This window comes from Falco punctatus (assembly GCF_963210335.1).
Source record: "Falco punctatus genome assembly, chromosome: 1".
In the NCBI taxonomy this organism is placed as follows: Eukaryota; Metazoa; Chordata; class Aves; order Falconiformes; family Falconidae; genus Falco; species Falco punctatus.
This window is the reverse complement of record NC_137580.1, coordinates 62,896,322-62,916,345: the sequence shown is the minus strand read 5'-3', so window position 1 is coordinate 62,916,345 and position 20,024 is coordinate 62,896,322. Positions and strand designations below refer to the sequence as shown.

At 42.9% G+C, this 20,024-nt stretch overlaps 1 protein-coding gene across 5 annotated transcripts in view; it reads right to left on the bottom strand.

Moving 5' to 3' along the window:
• The window catches only part of FAT1 (FAT atypical cadherin 1), a 112,235-nt gene extending 94,381 nt beyond the window's left edge, over positions 1–17,854 (bottom strand). For 2 of the 5 annotated variants that reach the window (XM_080378602.1, XM_080378603.1), the window contains exons 1-2: positions 15,528–15,764; positions 6,135–9,423 (exon numbers count right to left, since the gene is read on the bottom strand). In XM_080378602.1, coding sequence (XP_080234728.1) covers positions 6,135–9,402 — 3,268 coding nt within the window. In that variant the 5' untranslated portion in view covers positions 9,403–9,423; positions 15,528–15,764. Of the gene's footprint in view, positions 1–6,134; positions 9,424–15,527; positions 16,403–17,358 lie in introns of those variants that run through there. The other 3 variants (XM_080378605.1, XM_080378606.1, XM_080378604.1) reach the window with 3 other exon arrangements.
• Between the last annotated feature and the right edge of the window lie 2,170 nt (positions 17,855–20,024).

Sequence of the window (20,024 nt, the reverse complement as noted above, 5' to 3'; positions counted from 1 at the left end):
AATGTTTGTTAGTGCCCGTCTTGATATTAAAACTCAACAACAGTGAGTGGTGGAATGGTTTGAAAACCTCAAAAGCCAAAGATCACTGAAGAAACAGGACCTGAAGCTACCCCTTATGTATAAGTATTAATCATATCTTGCATTTTAATTAATGCAATTACAAGAACGCTACAAAGAAATGTTAACATGCTTTTTATGTGTTAGCAATGCTCTGTACCTTTTAACAGTATAATTCCGTACTTTGCTTTACACGGTTAAAATCCTATTCATTCTCCTTTAATGAATTACTGTCTTCCCAGCTGGAAACGGTTCTGGCAATATTAAAAATAGTGTCTCATAGCCATTAAGCTTTATTGATGGTATTTTATGCACACAGAGATAGTGCAATAAAATTAATTTTCTTCCACATGCTCCTGTTAACATTTTTGTTAATTGCTCCTTTAACATTCTTTACCAAACCAAGTATCTTTCTTTATCATGACAGCAAGGTTACACTTGAAAATTACATGGTTCCAAGGGAAGACTATACAAGAAAGATAAATCTGCTAAAGGTTACAAAACCACATCTGACTCAAAAATTCCCCAAATCAAAAATAAACAGAGACTGGGAAAGTATTAGAAGAAAGTACCATGTCTGCCCTGCTCTTGTGCTTCCTTACGCTACTGGAGACAGCATATCAGGCTAGACAGACCTTTGTTCTAATGAAGCAGTCATACTTACAAATTTTTAAGTCAGCAAATTAGCTTAATCACCTTAAACTTTGTTGTTAGAACAGAATTACTGTTATTCTGTAACACTCATGGCCTAATAAACTCAGGTTACTGAAAAAACAGTAAGATTTCTGGTAACAAGAAACTGTATTACTGGATCAAACATGAATAACAGGGTTACCATGGATGAAGTCCAGACTGCTACAGCACCCTTAATACCATTCTGGAACTAAATTATGTGCTGGGAAATATTCTCAATTGCAGAAGTTTAAAAAACAACCTGCTAGCAGCCTTGCAAGATCAACTAGCCAGCAAGTTTCTGATAACAATGCATTTGTAAAATTCACCGTGGTTTATTAAAATAGTTCAAACAAACTGTCATCAGGGGAAACCTTACTGTGTAGGGCCTGTATGTGAACACCCTGTGTGTACAAGGGCTGCAAATCTAACCGCTCTAGAGAAAACCAGACATCACAGAATTCATGACTCTTAAAACTTCCTTTGTCTCTCAACAGTAGCTTCCAGGATGGGCTCCCATCTTCTATAAACACTGCAATGAGACCTATCTTAAGCTAAATGACCCAGGGCATCTACACTCCCAAAGTCTGCTAGCTCCCTCAGCTATTCAAGTTTTGAGCAGTACAAAGACAATCGAACCCTAAAGAAGATAAACTTGAAATAACATAAAGACCAGCTCTCAGTAATAAGTTAGAAGTCCTGATATTGCAAGGAAAGGAGCCATCCGCTTGGCAAAAATTCTTTGGAGAAGGCCAGATACTGAGCAAAACTAGTAACAGTTCTCGTTTTTTCACAGCTGAAAATCAATGTGGAAACTTGCTCACCGTGTGCTGGTGCTCCCATGACAAGAGTCATATCCAGCCCAGAGGGCAACACTGAACAGCCTTGTTCACCTATACAACTGGAGTAAGTACTGGGAGTTCTTTCTAATACTATTTTTACGTACTAGAGCTTCCATCTTTGATTTTACCTTTGATGAGCCTATACACTTAACATAAATGCTTAATTATTAATACTTAGTGAAATTCTCTATCCTTATATTTGACAACCAAAAAGTAAACAGGGAGACATTCTCCTTTTCCCTGCTTGCACACTGGGATAAGAACTGGGACAAAGAAGAGTTTTCAGTACTGTCTTGGTCCCACATAGCTTCTGCTTTAGGTTCTCCTCCAGCAATTGATTCTATCATTCCTTAAATCTTTTCTAAATGGCAGTAGCAGCACAATATAGACATGATTTATCTCACTTTCACTGCTCAGTGCTAATGTGATTTAGATGGTGCATGTGGGTTTCTTGTGGCACACTGGGATGTGTATCAACACAATGCATTCTATTATTAATACATCCCAATCTGCTCAACTCCTTATCAAATTCTTTGGGAAAATATTTTACAGCTGCTTTAGTACACAATTTATATAGCCAGCTGTTCATCTCAATTTGCAGACTTCAGTCTACCTCACACATACAAAGCTATCTTAAATTCCAAGTTCTCCTGAGCACACATACCTGAAGGACAAACAAATTGCTTTGGTGTATAAATTCACTGCACAAAAATCTTGTTTCAACATTTTTGCCCTCACCCTGTTATAAGACACCTAGTCTCCATTTATTATGTAATTTTAATGTTATCTCTGTACAGTAAGTCACAATGCACTGTTATACTTCTGAATCATTATATATTGAGCAATGATCTCTGATCTCCTTCCCTTACCCAATCGACTTCCAGTTAACAATTTATGAGCTGAAGATAGCACGAAGCCAAACCTCAAACAATCTCATTAGTACCATTTATTTTCTTTAGTCATACTTTCGATCTCTGTAACTTCCTGGGGAAATTAGTTTCATTACTTTATTACACTTCATGTGAAAAAAATTTCTTTTAGGTCGGTTACCTGTTTGTTAACTGTGTGTGCCCTATTTCTTGCATTGCCAAAAAAAGTCAGTGATATGAGGAAGGTGGTACAGAAACTACTGCAATTTTACAGACTTCCATCATCTTGCTCTCCTCCTTTCCCAACGATTATTGTCTTTTTAGGCTAAAGAATGTTTACATGAAAGCTAAAATATGACTGACTACCAAATTCACCCCTGATATACTTTTTTCTGTGTCTTCTTGAAAAGCATCAGAGCAATTATGCAACAAAGTAAAATAAAAGCAGCTTCTGAATTTGGCAGTATGGGCGCATTAGGGCTCCCTGTTAAAACGTTTACTTCTAACAGTTTGGACAGGACTGCAGAAAACAGAACCTATGAAAACCAGAGGACCTAAAGCAAAGGTAAGTCTTAGAAAAAAGGCCTCAGGAGTTAGTGGCAAAGTTATATATATTATATCATTATAAAGTTATAAAATATTAAATTTTCTTGTGAAAATTCCAGAATTACAGGTACAAATACGAAACATTAATACAATTTCCTACCTTTTGAAATGTAAAATTGAAAACCTCATTAACATGGAAAAGATATCCTGAAAGCCAGCAAAAATTCCACACACGGAACTAGCTATTTGATGCTTCTATATAGCATCATCAGTCACCTGGTCTTCCTGCAAATGTGATTGTTGTCCTTTGACTGCTTGTAAGCAAGGCACAAAAAGACTCCTTTTAGCCACTGACTAGTTAAGTGTTGACCAGATGACTTCCTAAATCCAGTTTATCTATCTTTGTGCTGAAAGCTAGTATGATGCTTTCAAAGACAGCTGGAAGAGACATGTAGCTCAAGGGAAATGTCAGAAAAGCCCTTTAGCAAGCTGAAAAAGTTACGAAGTTGCTTGGCAGGTCTCCTTTCACATCTTCTTTTAATGTTCTTTCTTGGCTAATTATCAGTCTGCTTCCTGTATCAAGGCCAGTCCATTTTGGAAAACATGACAAATATTCAGACACTGCAGTGTAACAGTGCCTTCTGCAACAATTTGCACGGCTTTTTAGTAACAACAACAATCAGAAAGTGTCAAGACTAAATTTAAGCTACATCATCAACCTTGTAGATACACCATGTTCTTTTCTTGGTTCCTCTGTGTCAACATTTGACAGGAAAAGAACCACAACTACCAAACACAAATGGATGCGTTCTTCCCCATGCCACTGTCTTAAATGGAAGTTGTTCATTCAGATCAAAAACTAGCAAGCCCTCTTCACCACCCTCCCCTCCCCACCAAGTATCCCTGAAGCACTGCAAACACTAAATACCAGATATGAATACAGCCAATGCCTCTCCCCTGCCTTGAAAATATAGAGCCACTGGCCTGGGCAAGATAACATTAACTACAAGCTGGTTTTGCCCCAAGTTCTGCCAACTTTGTAAACCTGGCACATAAAAAGGAACTCGCTTAGACTCACACCAGCTCTTCAGTAAAGCAAACTAGGCTTGCACCAAAAGAGTAAAGAGGCAACATACTCAGACAATTAATTCTGCCGCAGTAGTAGTGTCACAAAAATACACATACCAGTGCACATACACATGAACAGGTACACAGGTACATAGTGGTTCTCATTCTCATTCCTGTTATCTATCATTTGGACAATAAATGGGCAAACTCAGGTTCATTCTATAGGACAACTATACTCTTTTCTAAGATACTATAATGCACAGTAAACTTGAATGTATTTGTCAAAAAAAAGGCATACTGATTTATAAATGAATTGTCTACACACATAGCAAAAACCCAAAAGTGAAACTACTCAACTCTCCTTTTTTAGAAAATTGTCCTGGTTTAGGATGAGACAGAGTTAATTTTCTTCTCAGTAGCTGGTACAATGCTGTGTTTTGGATTTAGTATGAGAATAATGTTGATAAGACACTGATGTTTTCAGTTGCTGCTAAGTAATGTTTATACCAAGTCAAGGATTTTTCAGTTTCTCAGGCCTTGACAGCAAGAAGGCTGGAATGGCACAAGAAGCTGGGAATGTACATAGCCAAACGGATGTTTCATACCATAGAATGTCATACTAAATATATAAACTGGGGGGAGTTGGCTGGAGCCAGCCGACTGCTGTTCAGGGACTGGGTTGGGTATTGGTCAAGAGGTGATAAGCAATTGTATTGTGCATCACTTGTTTTTTTTGGGGTTTTTTTCCTTTTGGATTTTATTCCTCTCTCCCCTTTTCATTACAATCATTGCTATCCGTGGGTTTTCCTCCCCATCCCACTGGGAGCAGAGAGGGGAATAAGTGGGCAGCTGCGTGGTACTTAGTTGCAGGCTGGGGTTAAACTACAACAAAAATCTGTTCCATAATCTTAATTATGTGCTCTGTTAAAAGCAAAGCTAAGAGAAGCAATGCTATATTTCAAGCTCTAGAGTTAGCTCTTTAGCCACAAGATACATAATTTAATAACTCAGTTTCTATAGACGAAAAAATACTGCCAGTAACAGTTTGTTCACCTAAACCTTGAACAGTAAAGTGAGGTTGTGAGTCTGTATTACCCACATTCAGGAATTGTGGGAAGCATACAGAACACACAGAATGGTTACGGGATGAATCAGATATGATTTCTGTATTTTATTCACAGTTACAAGGGGTTTTTTTCTGTAAGACATCAATCACATATGTCACAATTTACCTACATGTAACCCACAGCTGAATTTTGCACGAGTTTCCTCCTCAATTTATTTTAAGGTGCTTAGATAGTAGCACAGTATCAATGGTCTATCTTTATCAGAGATGTAAATGAATGGGTAGGTACACAGGTGCCCAACCAAAATGTTAGAAGTCAGCACTAGAATTTTATTGAAACCATAATTATGTTTCTTCCAAATAGATGACACTGGAATAATTCTCAGAGTTGCTTGACAATTCAGGCACTATTAATGAAATAAATCAACACTTCAGGCTGCTTCATTTATACAAGTTCTTTTTAAAAGACTGCATCTATACTTTCTTTGACAGAAGTCTTTCCATGAAGAAGGCACCACTTATTAACTTATAGATGGGCACCTCTAACAACTCTAAAAGGTAACTATCAAACCCAGCATGTATTGCAGTATCATACCCATGCACGCCTCCAGTAAATGAAGCAACAGAGATATCACTTAAGATTAAAAAGCACAAAAATCCATGCAGAAAGCATTTTTCTGCCTTAGCTTCACAGTCCCACTGTCTACATGACAACAGTGTTCCCATGAGGCAGACTTTCATTTTATATCAATAGTATTCTTATTTTTGCCAGGTCACATAGATTTTAAACTCTAAGAATGGCTTTAGGTAGGTTAGACAGAAATAAGGACAACATAAAAAAGTTACTTATCAAATGTATACATATAATTTCACTGAAGTGGTATACACGTTATTGGTGACATCTTTTTATCCTAACAAGAATATCTATGAGAACTGTGACAGTGCTGCTTCTCTTATCTCTTTGCTGGCAAATGATTTTACTTAGAACATAAAAAACCCAGAAGGCAACCTTACCTTTTTCTTCATCTATTCGAAAAACTCCTAGACCAGATCCATCTCTGATGGAGTATCTAATCTCCCCATCTCGTCCTGTGTCTTCATCATAAGCAGATACTGTCATTACTGAGGAGCCAACAGGGGCATCTTCTTTTACAAAGCCTTTATCTGCAAATATGGAGAACCGTGGAGGGTGCAAGTTTTCATTCACATCAACTATCTCAACCTCAACATAACATGTAGAGGACAATGAAATGGGTTTTCCTTTGTCCTTGGCCCGCACAGTCAAGTTATAAAACTGTTTCTTTTCATAATCCAGTCTTTGTACAATACGTATTGCTCCACTTAGTTTGTCAACATCAAAGGTGCCATCTCCACTGTCCAAAAGACTGTATCGTACTTGACTTGACTGGCCTAAATCAGGATCATAGGCTTCTAGCCACGTAATAATAGTTCCCTCAGGAAGATCTTCTCGAATTTTCACATGATAATTTGAAGGAATAAATTTAGGAGGATTATCATTTACATCTTCTACAGACACTTTCAAAATAACTGTTGAAAATAATTGAGGTTCTTCAGTAGGTTGATCCCTAGCCTCTACTTTCAAGAAATAGACATGCTGTTCTTCACGATCCAGAACACCTACAATCTGCACAACTCCTGTCACAGCATTAATAGTAAACTTGTCTGTATCTGTAAGAAGAGAATATTTCACTTCTCCATTAGCCCCCAAATCTTTATCAGTAGCTTCAATTTGAATTATTTCACTGTTTGGCTCTTTGTTTTCACTCACTTCAACAAAATAGCTGTCTTGCAGGAACTCTGGTGGGTTATCATTCGCATCCAAGATTTTTATATCTAAAACGTGCCAGGCAGACTTCTGTGGTATTCCAAGATCATAGACAGTAATATTCAGACTATATTTATCTTTTACTTCTCGGTCAAGGGGACATAAGATTTTCAGCACTCCTCTTTCCATATCAACAATGAAACTACTGTCTTCATTACCTCCAGAAATAGCATACACTAGCTTTCCATTGAAGCCAGTATCAAGATCAGTAGCATTCAGAAGTATTATGCTGGAGCCCACAGGTTGGTCTTCTCTTATCTCAATGCTACTAGGAAGAGTACTTCTAAACTGAGGTGCATGCAGATTCACAGAGTGAACGTCAAAGAAAGCATCCTCAACCTCTCCACGACTGTGCAATTTATTTGCCTGTAAGAGTTTCTCTGCAAGCATTTTGGCAACTCCAGTTTCTTCACACTGCAAGTTGACAGGTTTGCGACTGGCAGCTACAGTTATGTTGATATACAATGGTTTTGCAAAGTTTTCTCCATCTGTAGCTGTAATTTTCAAACTGTGAAAAGACATTTTAGCACCTAGGCCATCTATTAGTGACTGTTTGAGTGAAAGTACTCCAGAATTTGGATTTAGACTAAATAAATCCAGTTCATTTCCAGATTCAATTTGGTATCTCACCAACTGGAGCTCATCAGCATCAATAGCAGATACAGTTGTTATTTGTTCTCCAACACCAAGATCCCTGGGGATTGTTCCCTCACAATTTATTTTCTCAAAGAGAGGTATATTGTCATTCAGGTTATTTAAAACAATAGTAACAGGAACTTCAACTTCTCGACGGTATGGTACACCCCAATCAGAAGCTCGAATCCTTAAATTGTAAACCCTTGGCATCAATTCATAATCCAACTCTTCTGAAGTACTAATAACACCACTGAAATGGTTGATCACAAATGGTAAAGGATTTAGGTTTGCAATGCTATAGGTCACATAACCATTCTCCCCTTCATCAGGGTCTTTTGCACTTACTCTCATGACACTCATACCTACTGGCACATTCTCATCAAAGGAAGCTTTATAGGATGTCTGAGTAAATTCAGGAGGATTGCTGTTCATGCCTAGTACCTTAATTAATACCTTTGCAGAAGCTCTTCTGTCACTTGTCACAACTTCAAGTTCAAAATGGGATGCATATTGTGCTTTTATGGGTTCTAAAGTAGTAATAAGACCAGTGTGAGTGTTTAAATTGAATTTCACTTTGCCCGGTGTATTTTTAAATACATATTTTAAATGTGGGTAACTAGGCAGAGCTTTCACCATTATCACTGGTGTGTTTGGAGGGGCAAATTCACTTATTTCAGCTCTATATATCTCTTTTTCAAATCTGACGGGACCAGACTTAAATTGTGGTGATGTCACATGAACAACTTTTACAGAAGAAAACTGTGGTGGACTTCCTTTATCTTTAGCTTGAAGTGTAAGGTTGTATCCAAAAGAGTGGCTCTCCCAATCAATGTGACCAGTGGCTTTTATTCTGTATTCTTTACCTCCTGGAACAGACCTCACTGTTTTGAATTGCTGAAGTGGATCACCTGCAACAATATTTAATGATGCTATTTCCCCATTTGCACCCTGATCATTGTCCTCTACAGTTACAATTGCATAAGTTGGATCCCTGTCTGATTCTGATGGAGTCAATGTAACAGCTGTAATAACAGGGGCATATTCGTTTGCTTGTTCTACATGAACAGTTAGTTTTGCCATACTGCTTATGCCACTGCTACCATACAGCTTCAGCCCACGGTCCACTGCAAGAATTTCCATCTCATAATGTTTAGTGTCCGAGTAGTCAAGTCTACCAGTTAAAACTACCACTCCACTAGTTGGATGTATAGCAAACACATCCGTTCTTTCTTTAAAGCTATAGTAGAACTCTCCATTTGTTCCTATATCTGCATCTGTTGCACTGACTCTTGCGATGCTGGTCCTTATTGCTGTGTTTTCAGGCAAAGAAACACTGTAAGATGTCGGAGAAAACAAAGGCCGCAAGTCATTTGTATCCAGTACCTGTATCCTGACTTTTGTGCGCGTTTCAGCATTTGTGTTTTTTTCAACTGCTTTAACAGTCAGCATATAATGGTCTTTCACCTCTCTGTTAAGGATAGCTGTGTTTCCTCCCTTGGTCCGTATTCTCAAAAAGCAAAAGTTTCCAAGAACATATTCTTCAGCTTTGAACAAGTTCTCATTGTCACCAGAAATAATTTTGTATCTTAGCTCCCATAACGGATTTGTAATGTAAATGCCCATTTTCAGTGGATGCCCAACATAAGTCTTGGCTGCAGAATTCTCGTACACAGTGGCATTATACTGTACTTGTGTAAATTGCATTGGTGGAGCATGATGTGGCCTTTGATTTCCTTCACAGTTTCCAAAATGCTGCACCAGCAGCATCAGCAGCAACAGCATAGTCAAGTATCTTCCCATGGCAGCAATTACAAAGAAACCCTGAAACGAGAGAGATGTGTTAAGACTTACGACTGTTCAAATATTATGTTTAGTTTAGAATTCACACTTGAAAGAAAACTAGCTTACACATTTACATTAGACCCTTTTTTACAGAAAGTTTCAACAAGATTTACAGTAACAGAAAAGCATATGAAGTAAAACTCCTAAAAAATGTCAAGAATCCACACAACCAAAAGTCTAGGAATTACTACCATGACACAAGGGGAACACACAAAGTTAACTTCAAATAAGCAACTCCATGAAGCAACATATGTCAGTGCTGTATGTTATAAGCAAGTGAACTAGATCTGAACTAATCTGGAGTTGTGAACATTCACATCCAGTCCTCTACTTCGTATGTGACATTGTCTTCTGATTGAGAATTCTCCCTCATTTCACTTAGACTGTAAAATAGCTGATGTCCAATGATGTGGAAATAACTGCAAGGGTTGGCTTGAAATTACCATGAATTCTTCAGAGTATCCGGTAAGTACCTGTTCCAAGAATTAGAAAAATTTTGAACAGAGTAATTCTGTATGTATTGTATTCTCTCCAGACCTAAGTACCCTTATAGGAGTAGCACATATAATAAAAACCCCACATTTTTATCAAGCATCAAAGTTGTAAAACCAATGAAGGATGAGACATATTCCTTTATTCCCCCCTCAGAACAGAACCAAAATTGGTATCAAGAGCTATGAGAACAGGAATCTACCAAAATAACTGGAGGAACGATTAAGACATGTTTCTCACACACTCTGAAATGACAGGGGAAGAATGTGGAGCAGCAGGACAGACATGGAGAAACATCCTCCCTGGCTTTTCCTTTTGAAGAAGTCAGTGTATCATTTCCAATGCCTAAATCCAGGCAAGACTGCAGCAGGAAGAAAGGCAGAAAGCTCCAGAAAAAGACCTTTGGGACCACCTTCTTCATCTCTGTTTACAGCAAGTCTTTACTCCTCAAAATCTCACAGGATAACAAACCAAAGCTTCAGAATACTTCCTCAACAAGTCCAAACTTTTAACCAAATCTTTGGGGAAAATTTTCTTTCCAGCAAGTAGAAAGCAATCTAGCTTTGACTTAATTACTTTAAGCAGTACAAATTCTTCTCCTTCATTTTTCCCTATTTATCCTAAATATTTTTTCTTTACCATCTTCTTCCCTATCCAGTCTGTTACAACTCATACCAATTCCTAACTGTACCCTTCTTTAATTCTTCCTGACCTTTTCCCCTCCATTTTAGCCCTAGTTTGTCTTCACTCTGTCTTTGGCTGTCAGCCTCTCCTCAAGTGCCTATCCTCACACTAGTTCCATTTGTCTTAGCTCAAAAACTATCACATTATGTTGTCTCTTTCCTCCACTTACATTGTCTCTTACAGTTATTTCTCTCTCTCCTAATTCCTACCTGCTCAAGTAGTTACATGAACAACTGCATTGGCTGAAATTCCATGGACTGCCTCTGCCCACTACAAAGCATTAGAGCAAACTGATCTACTTGTGCCAACAGTTCATTCCAAAACCTCAGAGGAAGGAATTCAGTTGCAACCATTAGTAAGTCAATGATTTTGTGAAGACTAAGATTTATGCAAACTATAGGAAATAACTGTAGATAGCTAGCACCATTTTGGAAGGGAAAAAAAAAGAAAGAAAAGCATCTGTCTTCCAAATCTAGCAGTTAATTTACATGATTAAAGCTATAACCCTAGAAAACAATAAAAAGTGAATGAGCTTTTATAAGTCTGTCACTAGCTAGAACCACTACTTACAAGGTCTTAATGCTGGATGAAGGAAAGGTTGGGAAGGCAAATGAGTGTGAGGTTGGCACAGCCACCATTTCAATGGGTTAACAATATTATTCCTTCTCTATCTATGCTTCTTCCCAGGCTATGATTCTTCCTGGAAAGAAACTGACACTTGGATCTCCAGGGCTTGATCCTCCTACATACTGCCAAGTAAACGAACATTTTCATCAAAAAAACACATCCAAATAAAAAACAACCAAAACTCTGCAATACATAGCTGATACCAACACTTCCAAAACTCCAAGCAATTTAAGATGCCCTCAGACCATCCTAAAAAGACATGTTAAGAAACTACATCATTTTTAAGTAATCAATAGGAACAGGTTCTTTTACTCTCTCTTGCTGGAATTTTGGAAGCGATTATCAAAAACTACTTAACAATTAGACCTATGGTGATCTTTCCTTCTTTTGTCTCTCAGCTACAGTAGGATTCTTTCAATTTATTTTCTTATTTTTTTATCTAAATTCATGTTAAAGTCCAAAGTCCAGGCTCACCTCTGATGCTATGGTATCCAGTAACTCACTGCCTACATTTATGTATGGCAACAAGTTGTCTGAAGTGGTGCATTTATTTTGAAAAACATTGTACCTATCTGTATCTTTGCTTATTTGCTCCTCACATCTCCGGCACATTAGACACAACATGCACCATGGTATGATACATTAGACTGCATTAAGATATCCAAACTCCTTGTTAAAATTCAAAGTTGCACACATGTGTAGGTTTTACTATTACTGTAAGTATTTTTCTGTGCCATAATACCTTAATGCACTTCTTGCTGCTTTTCTGCAAGAGAAGTCTGCTCAGAACTGGGAACAGGCAGCCTATTACACACAATGACACAACTACCAGTAAGAGGGCACACTTCTCAGCAGCAACTTCTAAGGTTTCCTGAGTCATGATAGAGAGCTCTAGAGTTAAGAGCATCTCTCTACTGAACAGTTAACCATGTTAGATAAAAAAAAAAAAAAAGTTAGTCATTTCTGTTACATTGAAACCTTCCATCTTGTCATAATTCACAGAGCTACTAGAAACTAAAAAATGTTTATCTGGGATTATCTAAAAAATCAACATAATATAATCTTGCTAAGTGTCTAAGCTATTAAACAATGCCAATTGTAAAAACTACTAAGGGAAAGTATGAAAGTGTTAAGATAAAGTGATAATGTGTTAGATATAAACTCAGATGGGTCATTACAGTGAGCGAAAATGACTGAATTTCAGAAACATTTTAGCCAAAGGCTACAGTCTGAACTCCTAAATTTTTTATTATCTTTGGAATATAACCAGTTTAGTATTTTCTGCATCCATTTTCAACACACCAAGGCAACCGTTGGCTTAACAAAACATCATAGCCCTAGGTTTATAAGTGCACACCATATTTATTCCAAAAAGCTAACTCTGGTTTCTTATTTGGAAATTATTATTCAGATAATTTTTAATTATATGCATATACAAGTCATTTTTATTTATATGCGTATTCAGCACTAGGATATGTAAGATAATTTTACTTAATTACAACATTAACAAAATTATTCACACATCAACACCATTAAGACAATTTGTATATGGAAAAAAAATACTAAGCACAAATTAGAAATATGTACTAACTTTACATTAAAGCCATAACAACAAGCAAAGCTCTGGGGCTAGCAGACCTCAAACTGATAACTTAAAAAGGAATATGATCTGGCTAAGATAGCAGTCATATAAAAGACTTTCTCTTAGCAATATGTTTACAGTACGTAGACTTCAAAGTTTATAGTTTGAGATTTGAAAGTTTTAAGCATAAAATACACAATTTAGTAAATGGCAATCTCAACAGCAAGCAAACAACAACAACAGCAGCAAAAAAAACCCAAACAGAAAACAAGCGTATCTTTTACATAGTGTATCAATGGGGAGCGTACATTGAGAGATCTACCCCCCCAGCAATCAAATAAAAGTCACAGGTAGAAAAAAACCCTAAATCAGGCCACACAGCCCAAGTCACAATAACTCTTAGTCCCATCGGTATCCCTTTTGTACACGCAAAATCTGCAAGTCCAGGAGGACCTACTGAACGACATCATTTACATTAGCAGAGGGAGACTCTGTGAGCATGGCCTGTTACATCACTCTAGGGACACATCAGAGAGCATTCTGAGGGCTAAGAGAGGTTCTTTAGTGCTGTTTCTACAATGCTTGTCTACCAAAATCTTTCACTAACATTCAACAAATGTCGTGGGGTTTTCCCCCCCCGATACATGCACCAGCTTCTTTGATTAATAACACTAAAATGTCTCCACCAATCAAAACATCCCCTTATTTACTTTAAGCTCAGTTTTGATCAGCATATGCAACTGATGTCATTTGACACAAATGCACTGTGAAAAGTTATTACTGCAGTAACTAAACTGTTACGATAGGGTTCTGATTGTAGGAGTCTATGAGAGATCATGTGACTTTGTGGGCTGTACCAACTATAGTTACACCTACTCTTTCAATTGTTTAACAGCAATTATTGATATAAACTGATAAGCTTTTTGATTGGAAACTTAAGCATGTTGAAACAGCTAAACTGGATTATTATTTTTGTTTAAGAGCGTCTTTTGCTTTTCTGAGAGGGAGGGTGGCTGCCTCTTTTAGTATTCAGAAATTAACACATGATGAAAGTGTAGGGTAACATTACTTCAGTAAAGCTGGTAAATTATTCAAAAAATGTACATTGTCGCACAGATTAATGAAACAGTTTCAACTTGTGACTGAAGTCCTGTAACTTTTATGCTTGTTTTCTCCACATTATGAGTTAATCTCATGAGATACTTTGGTTTATGCTTTCGAGATCTTCGCTGTTAAAAGGAAAACACCGCAACTGCATTCAAACAGCAAGCAAAGATTCTGAATCTTTCATCAGAGAATTCTGACAATTTATCTGTAGGGCAGTTACTACTGTATGCAATACCGAGCTCACCAGTTGTGCAAGGAAAAACAGATCTCCAATCTCTATGAATGAGTCTGATCAAAATTTAACATGGCACCTTAAAGTTTGTGATGACAAATAGTTCTACTGAGTTTGAACTCAGTTTTAAACTTAAAAAAAAAATTAAAAGATGCAAATCTCCGAGGGTTTTAAGAAATTTTATGCTTACTTATTTGCACTGATAACTTATCCATATAAAGTTCTTTCACATGGTAATTTATAAAACCCAGGAGACTATCTCACTACTGGGACGACTGCTAAAGCTCCCCTCCAGTCGCCTAGAAGTGCGGTTTTAGGATTTCTCATAGAACAAAACAAAATCTTAAAAATTAAATAGTTTTCAGCGTTAAAGTATGATATTTTACTCACTAAACAGATTAATATTTCCAGATGGTTAGATAAGTAAATAGGAGATACGCATCCATCACACAGCATTCTTTTCTTTTACAGAAAGACTGCAGAGGTGGTAAGAGCATACAGGTAACATTTCACATGCAATTGCCTAGGAACAACTTGAAAGCAAGAATTTAAACCGTAGGGGAAAACTTCTGTTAGAAGGCAGTATTTTTAATTTACTTATGCGTTTCCAGAAAAAAAAAAAAAGTTTACAACATGGGGATATTATCAGCGGTAAACCACGCCGTCACTTACTGATGCCCAGAGATTAAGAAGCGCACCTTGCAAGCAAAGCTTTGTTTTGTTTCAACTGCTGTAAAGAAAAAAAAGCAGCCGGGGCCGGCAGACGCGTTCCGCCAGGGTCCTCCAGCAAACGCCGCGACCTTGCGGGCGCTGCCCTTCGCGTTACGGAGGAATCCGGCGAGGGACGTGGAGTTAAAGCGCAAACAAAGGAAGAAAGTCACCCCAAGGTACTCGCTCGCCGCGAATCGCCCCTGCCGGCTTACCCGGGAATGAAGTTTGCAGCGGCCCATCAGAGGCGCCCGAAGACACCGTGTCCCCAGGGGAAACACCGCCGCCGCCCCCTTCCCTCGGCGCGGCTGGCCAACAACCTGCCGGCTGAACTCCCGCCGGTCCCCAGAGGAGCGCGGCCGCGGCTCCAGCCGCCGGGGACGGGGGACAGCGGGACGCCAGGGCCCGCGACGCCCGGCGGCCACCCCGGCCCGGCGCCGGGCGGGGGTAGCGAGGAGGGGGCCGGCGCCGCTCCGCGGGCCGCTGCAGCTCGAACCGACCGCTCGCCCAGCGCCACCGGGCGGCCTCGCCTCAGCGCCAAGACTTCCCGAGGGGCCCGGCCGCCCCTTCCCCGCGCCGCTGCCCGCCCTCCCCCGCCACCAAAACTTCTCCCAACTCGCTGCGCCCCGCCCGCGCCGCTCCGCGCCTCACCTCTACGCGGCTCACTGCCTGCGGGGCGGGGCCGGGGGCGCGGGCCGGGACCGGCCCCACATAGTGGCTGCCGCGCCGCTCCCCCTTTCTTCCCGGGCCTCGCCGGTGCCCAGCCGCACCGCGCCGCCCCCCGCCGCCGTATTCCTCCGCGGCGCTGGACGGCCGCCACTCCGGAACTCGTTTCTGCGGCGCTACGCGGGAGCGGCAGCCCGCGCACCCCGGCCGGCCTCCGCGCCCGGGACCCTGCCCCGCCGGGGAAGGGCGAAGCGCGGAGAGGGGCGGCGGTGTCTGGGCGAACCACAGCATAAACTGCTCCTCCCGGTGGCCCGGCGGTGGCGGGGACACCTCACCTCCGCCACGCTCGCCCCGGGCAGTTTGTGTGTGGCGAGCTCGTCTTTCGGAGAAGCTACTCAGAAACTTCAGAAACTGCTGCCAGGGCGTATCTTACGGGGATGGCGAGGGAAATCGCCACCGCTCCCGGGAACAGGCAGTCCGCGATGGCGGGGCTGTGCCGTCCGAGGAGTAGCGGGTACCCGGGACAAGCCCCGCGGTGCCCAGTCGCGCCGGTGGCAGCGGGGACCGCCCTGGCGCGACCACAGCGGCTCGGCAGCCGCTCCCCTTCCCGCGGGCGGAGAGCGGGAGCGGGCGGGCGGGCTGCCGCCCCCGGGCCGCGCCGGCGGGTCTGGCCTCACGCCTCCCGGCCTGGGGCCCGCGGCTGGGTGAGCCGCCGCTTACCGGCCCCACGGGGAGAGGTCTCTCAGCGGAGACCAAAACCGACTGACGGCCACCGCGGCTCCCCGCCGCTGTTTTAAGGAGCCGGCTAGCGTGTGCGGGGCCGGGGGCAGCCGGGGCTGCGCGACGGCGATCCCCCGGCCCGGGGGGTGTGTGTGTGTGTGGCTCTGGGCTACCTCGGGCGGGGGAAGCGCCCTGCAGGAGCCGCGCTGAGGGATGTCCGTCAGCCAGCCCTGCGTTAAAGATTAATGCTCCGAAATAGTTCTCGGAGGATTCCTCGCTCATTAATAAGTGATCACGCTTAATAACGATCAAACGTTTGCCTGGGGAATCCCGACCCAGCGGGCTCACGGCGAAGCCGGGCTGCGAGCGGGAGAAGCCGATGGAGGCGCATGTACCGCGCCTTAGCCCCGCCACGTCTTTTATTAGCCACATAAATAAATACAGCCAGCTGCGCGGGGGGCCCGGCTGCAACCAGAGCCTTGCGCGCCCGAGGCTGCAGATCAGAAGAAGCAGCCAGCCCCTTCAGAAGCGCCGGCTGTCAGGTCCACCCGCCCGCAGCCGGCAGGCCCCGCCGCACAGCGCCCCCGCAGGGCCCGCGCCCCCTCCCGGTGCCGCCCCGGCCGGCAGCCCCCGGCCCGGGCACCGACTGCCCCGCGGCGGCGGCGGCGCATTTCCGCGGCGGTCGGACAGGGGGCGCCGCGCCACAGCGCACGGGCGGCCGGGCACTGTGCCGGCAGCCAGCCCGGGCTCGGCCGAGCCCGGCAGAGCAGAGCCGGTAGCCCGCGGCGCCGAGCCCGGATCCGGCGGCGGGGGGGCTGGGTCGGGAAACGTGTGTGCCGCTCTCTCCGTGAAGGTGGCCGTACGGCTGAGGGTGTCCTCAGCCCCAGGTACGCATGGCTTTGGCTAACGTCGGTGTGCACATATGCATAGATAGATAGATGCAGAAACATACATGCACTACACAGTTACGAACTATGGGCTGAAGGGAAGACCTGAGTATTTTCAACAACGCAGCAACCGAGAGGGCCCGAACTCCGACGGGAATCATCCCTCTGAGCACCCCGCTCATCATAAACTCATTAAACAAAGAACTCACCAGACCAGCTGGACTCGGCGCTCTTCTCCCAAAGTCCACTCCAGCTCAGTTCATCTCCGCACGCCTCCTGCCCCCCTTTCTTTGCTGTCCTTTTGAGAAGCAGCGACCAGCGCCCCGCTGCCCGCACACCTCTAGTGCGTGGACTCCGCCGCTGCCTCGGCGCTCAGCGCGGCCCCGGCGCGGAGCAGGCGCCGCGCTCGTCCCCATCTCCACAGCGCGGCATGTCGGCTCGGACCCATCAGCTGCTTCAAACTTGAACGAGGGTGGGAAGGAAAAAAGACGGGGAGGGAGAGAAGGGGGTAAGAAAAAAAAAAAAAAAAAAAAAGAAGGCGAAAGGGAAGGAGAGATCCAACTTTCTTAAGACATGTCCAGGCAAAGAGCGGGCAGAGTTGAGGAGTTGCAGCGGCGGAGAGAGTGAGTGGGAAAGCTGCGCCGGATCGCCGATTCCCTCCCTCCTTCCCCCGCCTCCCTCCCTCCCTCCTTCCCTCCCTCCCTCCTTCCCTCCCTCTCTCTTTCCCTCCCTCTCTCTCTCCCCCGTCTTTCGCACTCAGTCCGCCCCCCTCGGACCCTGCTCCCGGCAGCACCACTCCCTCCCTCCCCTCACCGCTGTAGCGGAGCGCGGCGGCAGCAACGCGCACCTCTCCGCGCCGCCACGGCTCCGCGGGGCCCCTGGGCCGCGGCCGCCCGGGGCTGAGGCGAGGCGCCCTGCACGGCCCCGCCGCCCCCGGCCCCTTCCGCGGCCGCCGGCGCTGGGGGAGCCCGCTGGCTCCGCCGCCGCAGCACGGCTCGGCTCGGCTCGGCGGGGCGCCGTTACCGCCGCCGCACGGCTCCTCCTCGGCGGGCACAGCCGCTGCAATAACGGCGTGACTATCTCCGAGCGGGCTGCACGGGAATCTCCCGGTCTCCTGCAGCCGCGTTAAGACTAGTTTGCTCCTCTCCCTCTCCTCTTTCTTTCTCTCTTTTTTCTTTTTCTCTTTTCTTAAAATCTTTTTTCCTTTTCTCATCCCCCCCCCCCCCTTTTTTTTTCTTCTTCCTCTTCTTTCTTCCCTTTCTTCTTTTCTTCAGGGGAGCTGTATTTTTCAAGGCGTAGCAAAGGGTGCCCCGCCCCCCCCCCAAAAAAAAAAAAAAAAAAAAAAGCTCCTTCTCAAAATTTATAAGTCATAATGGAGCAAGACATATTTATATTGTGGTTCTCCCTTATTCAAAGTAAGCCCCGACCAATTATTCCTCCTTGAGGAAGTCCAGGAGAGGTCGCACTGCGAAGTGGCAGGGATCAGCTGGAAGCAGGAGCCTGAGCAGGTCCTGGATGGTGTGGTTTATAAAACTTTGGGGAAACTACAGAACTGCTTTAAAAGTTATTTGCCTGTGAGCTATAGTGTAACACTAAATTTGTAAAGCACTCTGAGGTTCTCAGAGGGTAAAATACTCTTTAATGACACCAGTTATCCCTAAGGACCTTGAAGTTGTAGCCTTCCTCCAAAAGTCAAATTGACTTCTGAAGACCCTGGGTCATTATTTCCTGAGCGATACCACTAAAATCTGTCAGCCAAGTGAACGTGCAGTGTTCTGCCTTAGGAAGAGCAGGTACAAACTGCAGTATATAAATACTAAGTACATTTCCAAATAGTGCATACAAACCAATTCAGCTTGGGAATGATCACTTTGAATGAACCTGTCTGGAAAGTTTAATGTGAAAATTCTCTGCCCTTGTAGGTTTCCACAACAGACACAGCTGGCTGATTTACTTAGCATCTCAAAGTTACTTTCTGAAGACCCTAAATGGAATTATGCTAAGTCCTTATCCAAGTGCCACTGGGCCAAATGATCTTTCCTTCTGTGAAAACTGCTTCAAAGTGATCTTCATAAAGTAAAATGCATTGAAAACAGCATTCCAGAAAAGAGCTAAAAGGGGAACACTTTAAAGGCATTATCGTTAAGGGCCAGAAACTAACGTGAACCACACTTCTACTCAGTACAGTTGCAAATATTTCATCATTTTGGAGTTTAAAATTTGCTACCTTTCAGATTCATGGCTATAATTTTGTTGGTTGCTGAGTATAAGTAACGAAAGGCCAGAGCAGCAGATTGCTTAAACCTTTGTCTAAACTTTGATTTTCAATGCCTTGAGAAGTGCAGTGGTGGTTGATTGCAATAATGTCCTGTAAGTGGGACAGGAGCATCTCTCAAATGTAGCTGGTAAAGGCAACAAACAAACAAACAAACAAACAAAAAAAAACAAAAAAAAGGAGCTTCTGATTTGGATTTGCTGCTATACACATACTATGCAGACAGTAAGTCCTTTACATGAAGAATAAAGGGATGTGTTGGCACTCTCCAACAGTGGGTAATGGTGCTTAGCACTTCAGATAAAGTGTAGGAGCCATGATGTCCAGGCAAGTGTATTCATAATTCATCTTGGTATATGTAGTTTTATCTTCTAAAATAGTTTTCTAACATCATGAATCATATTGACAAAGTCATTCTGATAGTTACTGAGTATTCCATTTTCATTTCATGTTTTCTCTGCCCTTTGATTTTTCTTCTTGAAAATAGTGTCAATAAAACTATTATAATCATTATTGACTGTCACATTTAAAGATTAATCTTCCCAGGGTATCTTTTTCATATGTTATCCTAAAAAAAATGAATATATTCTGTTACATTTT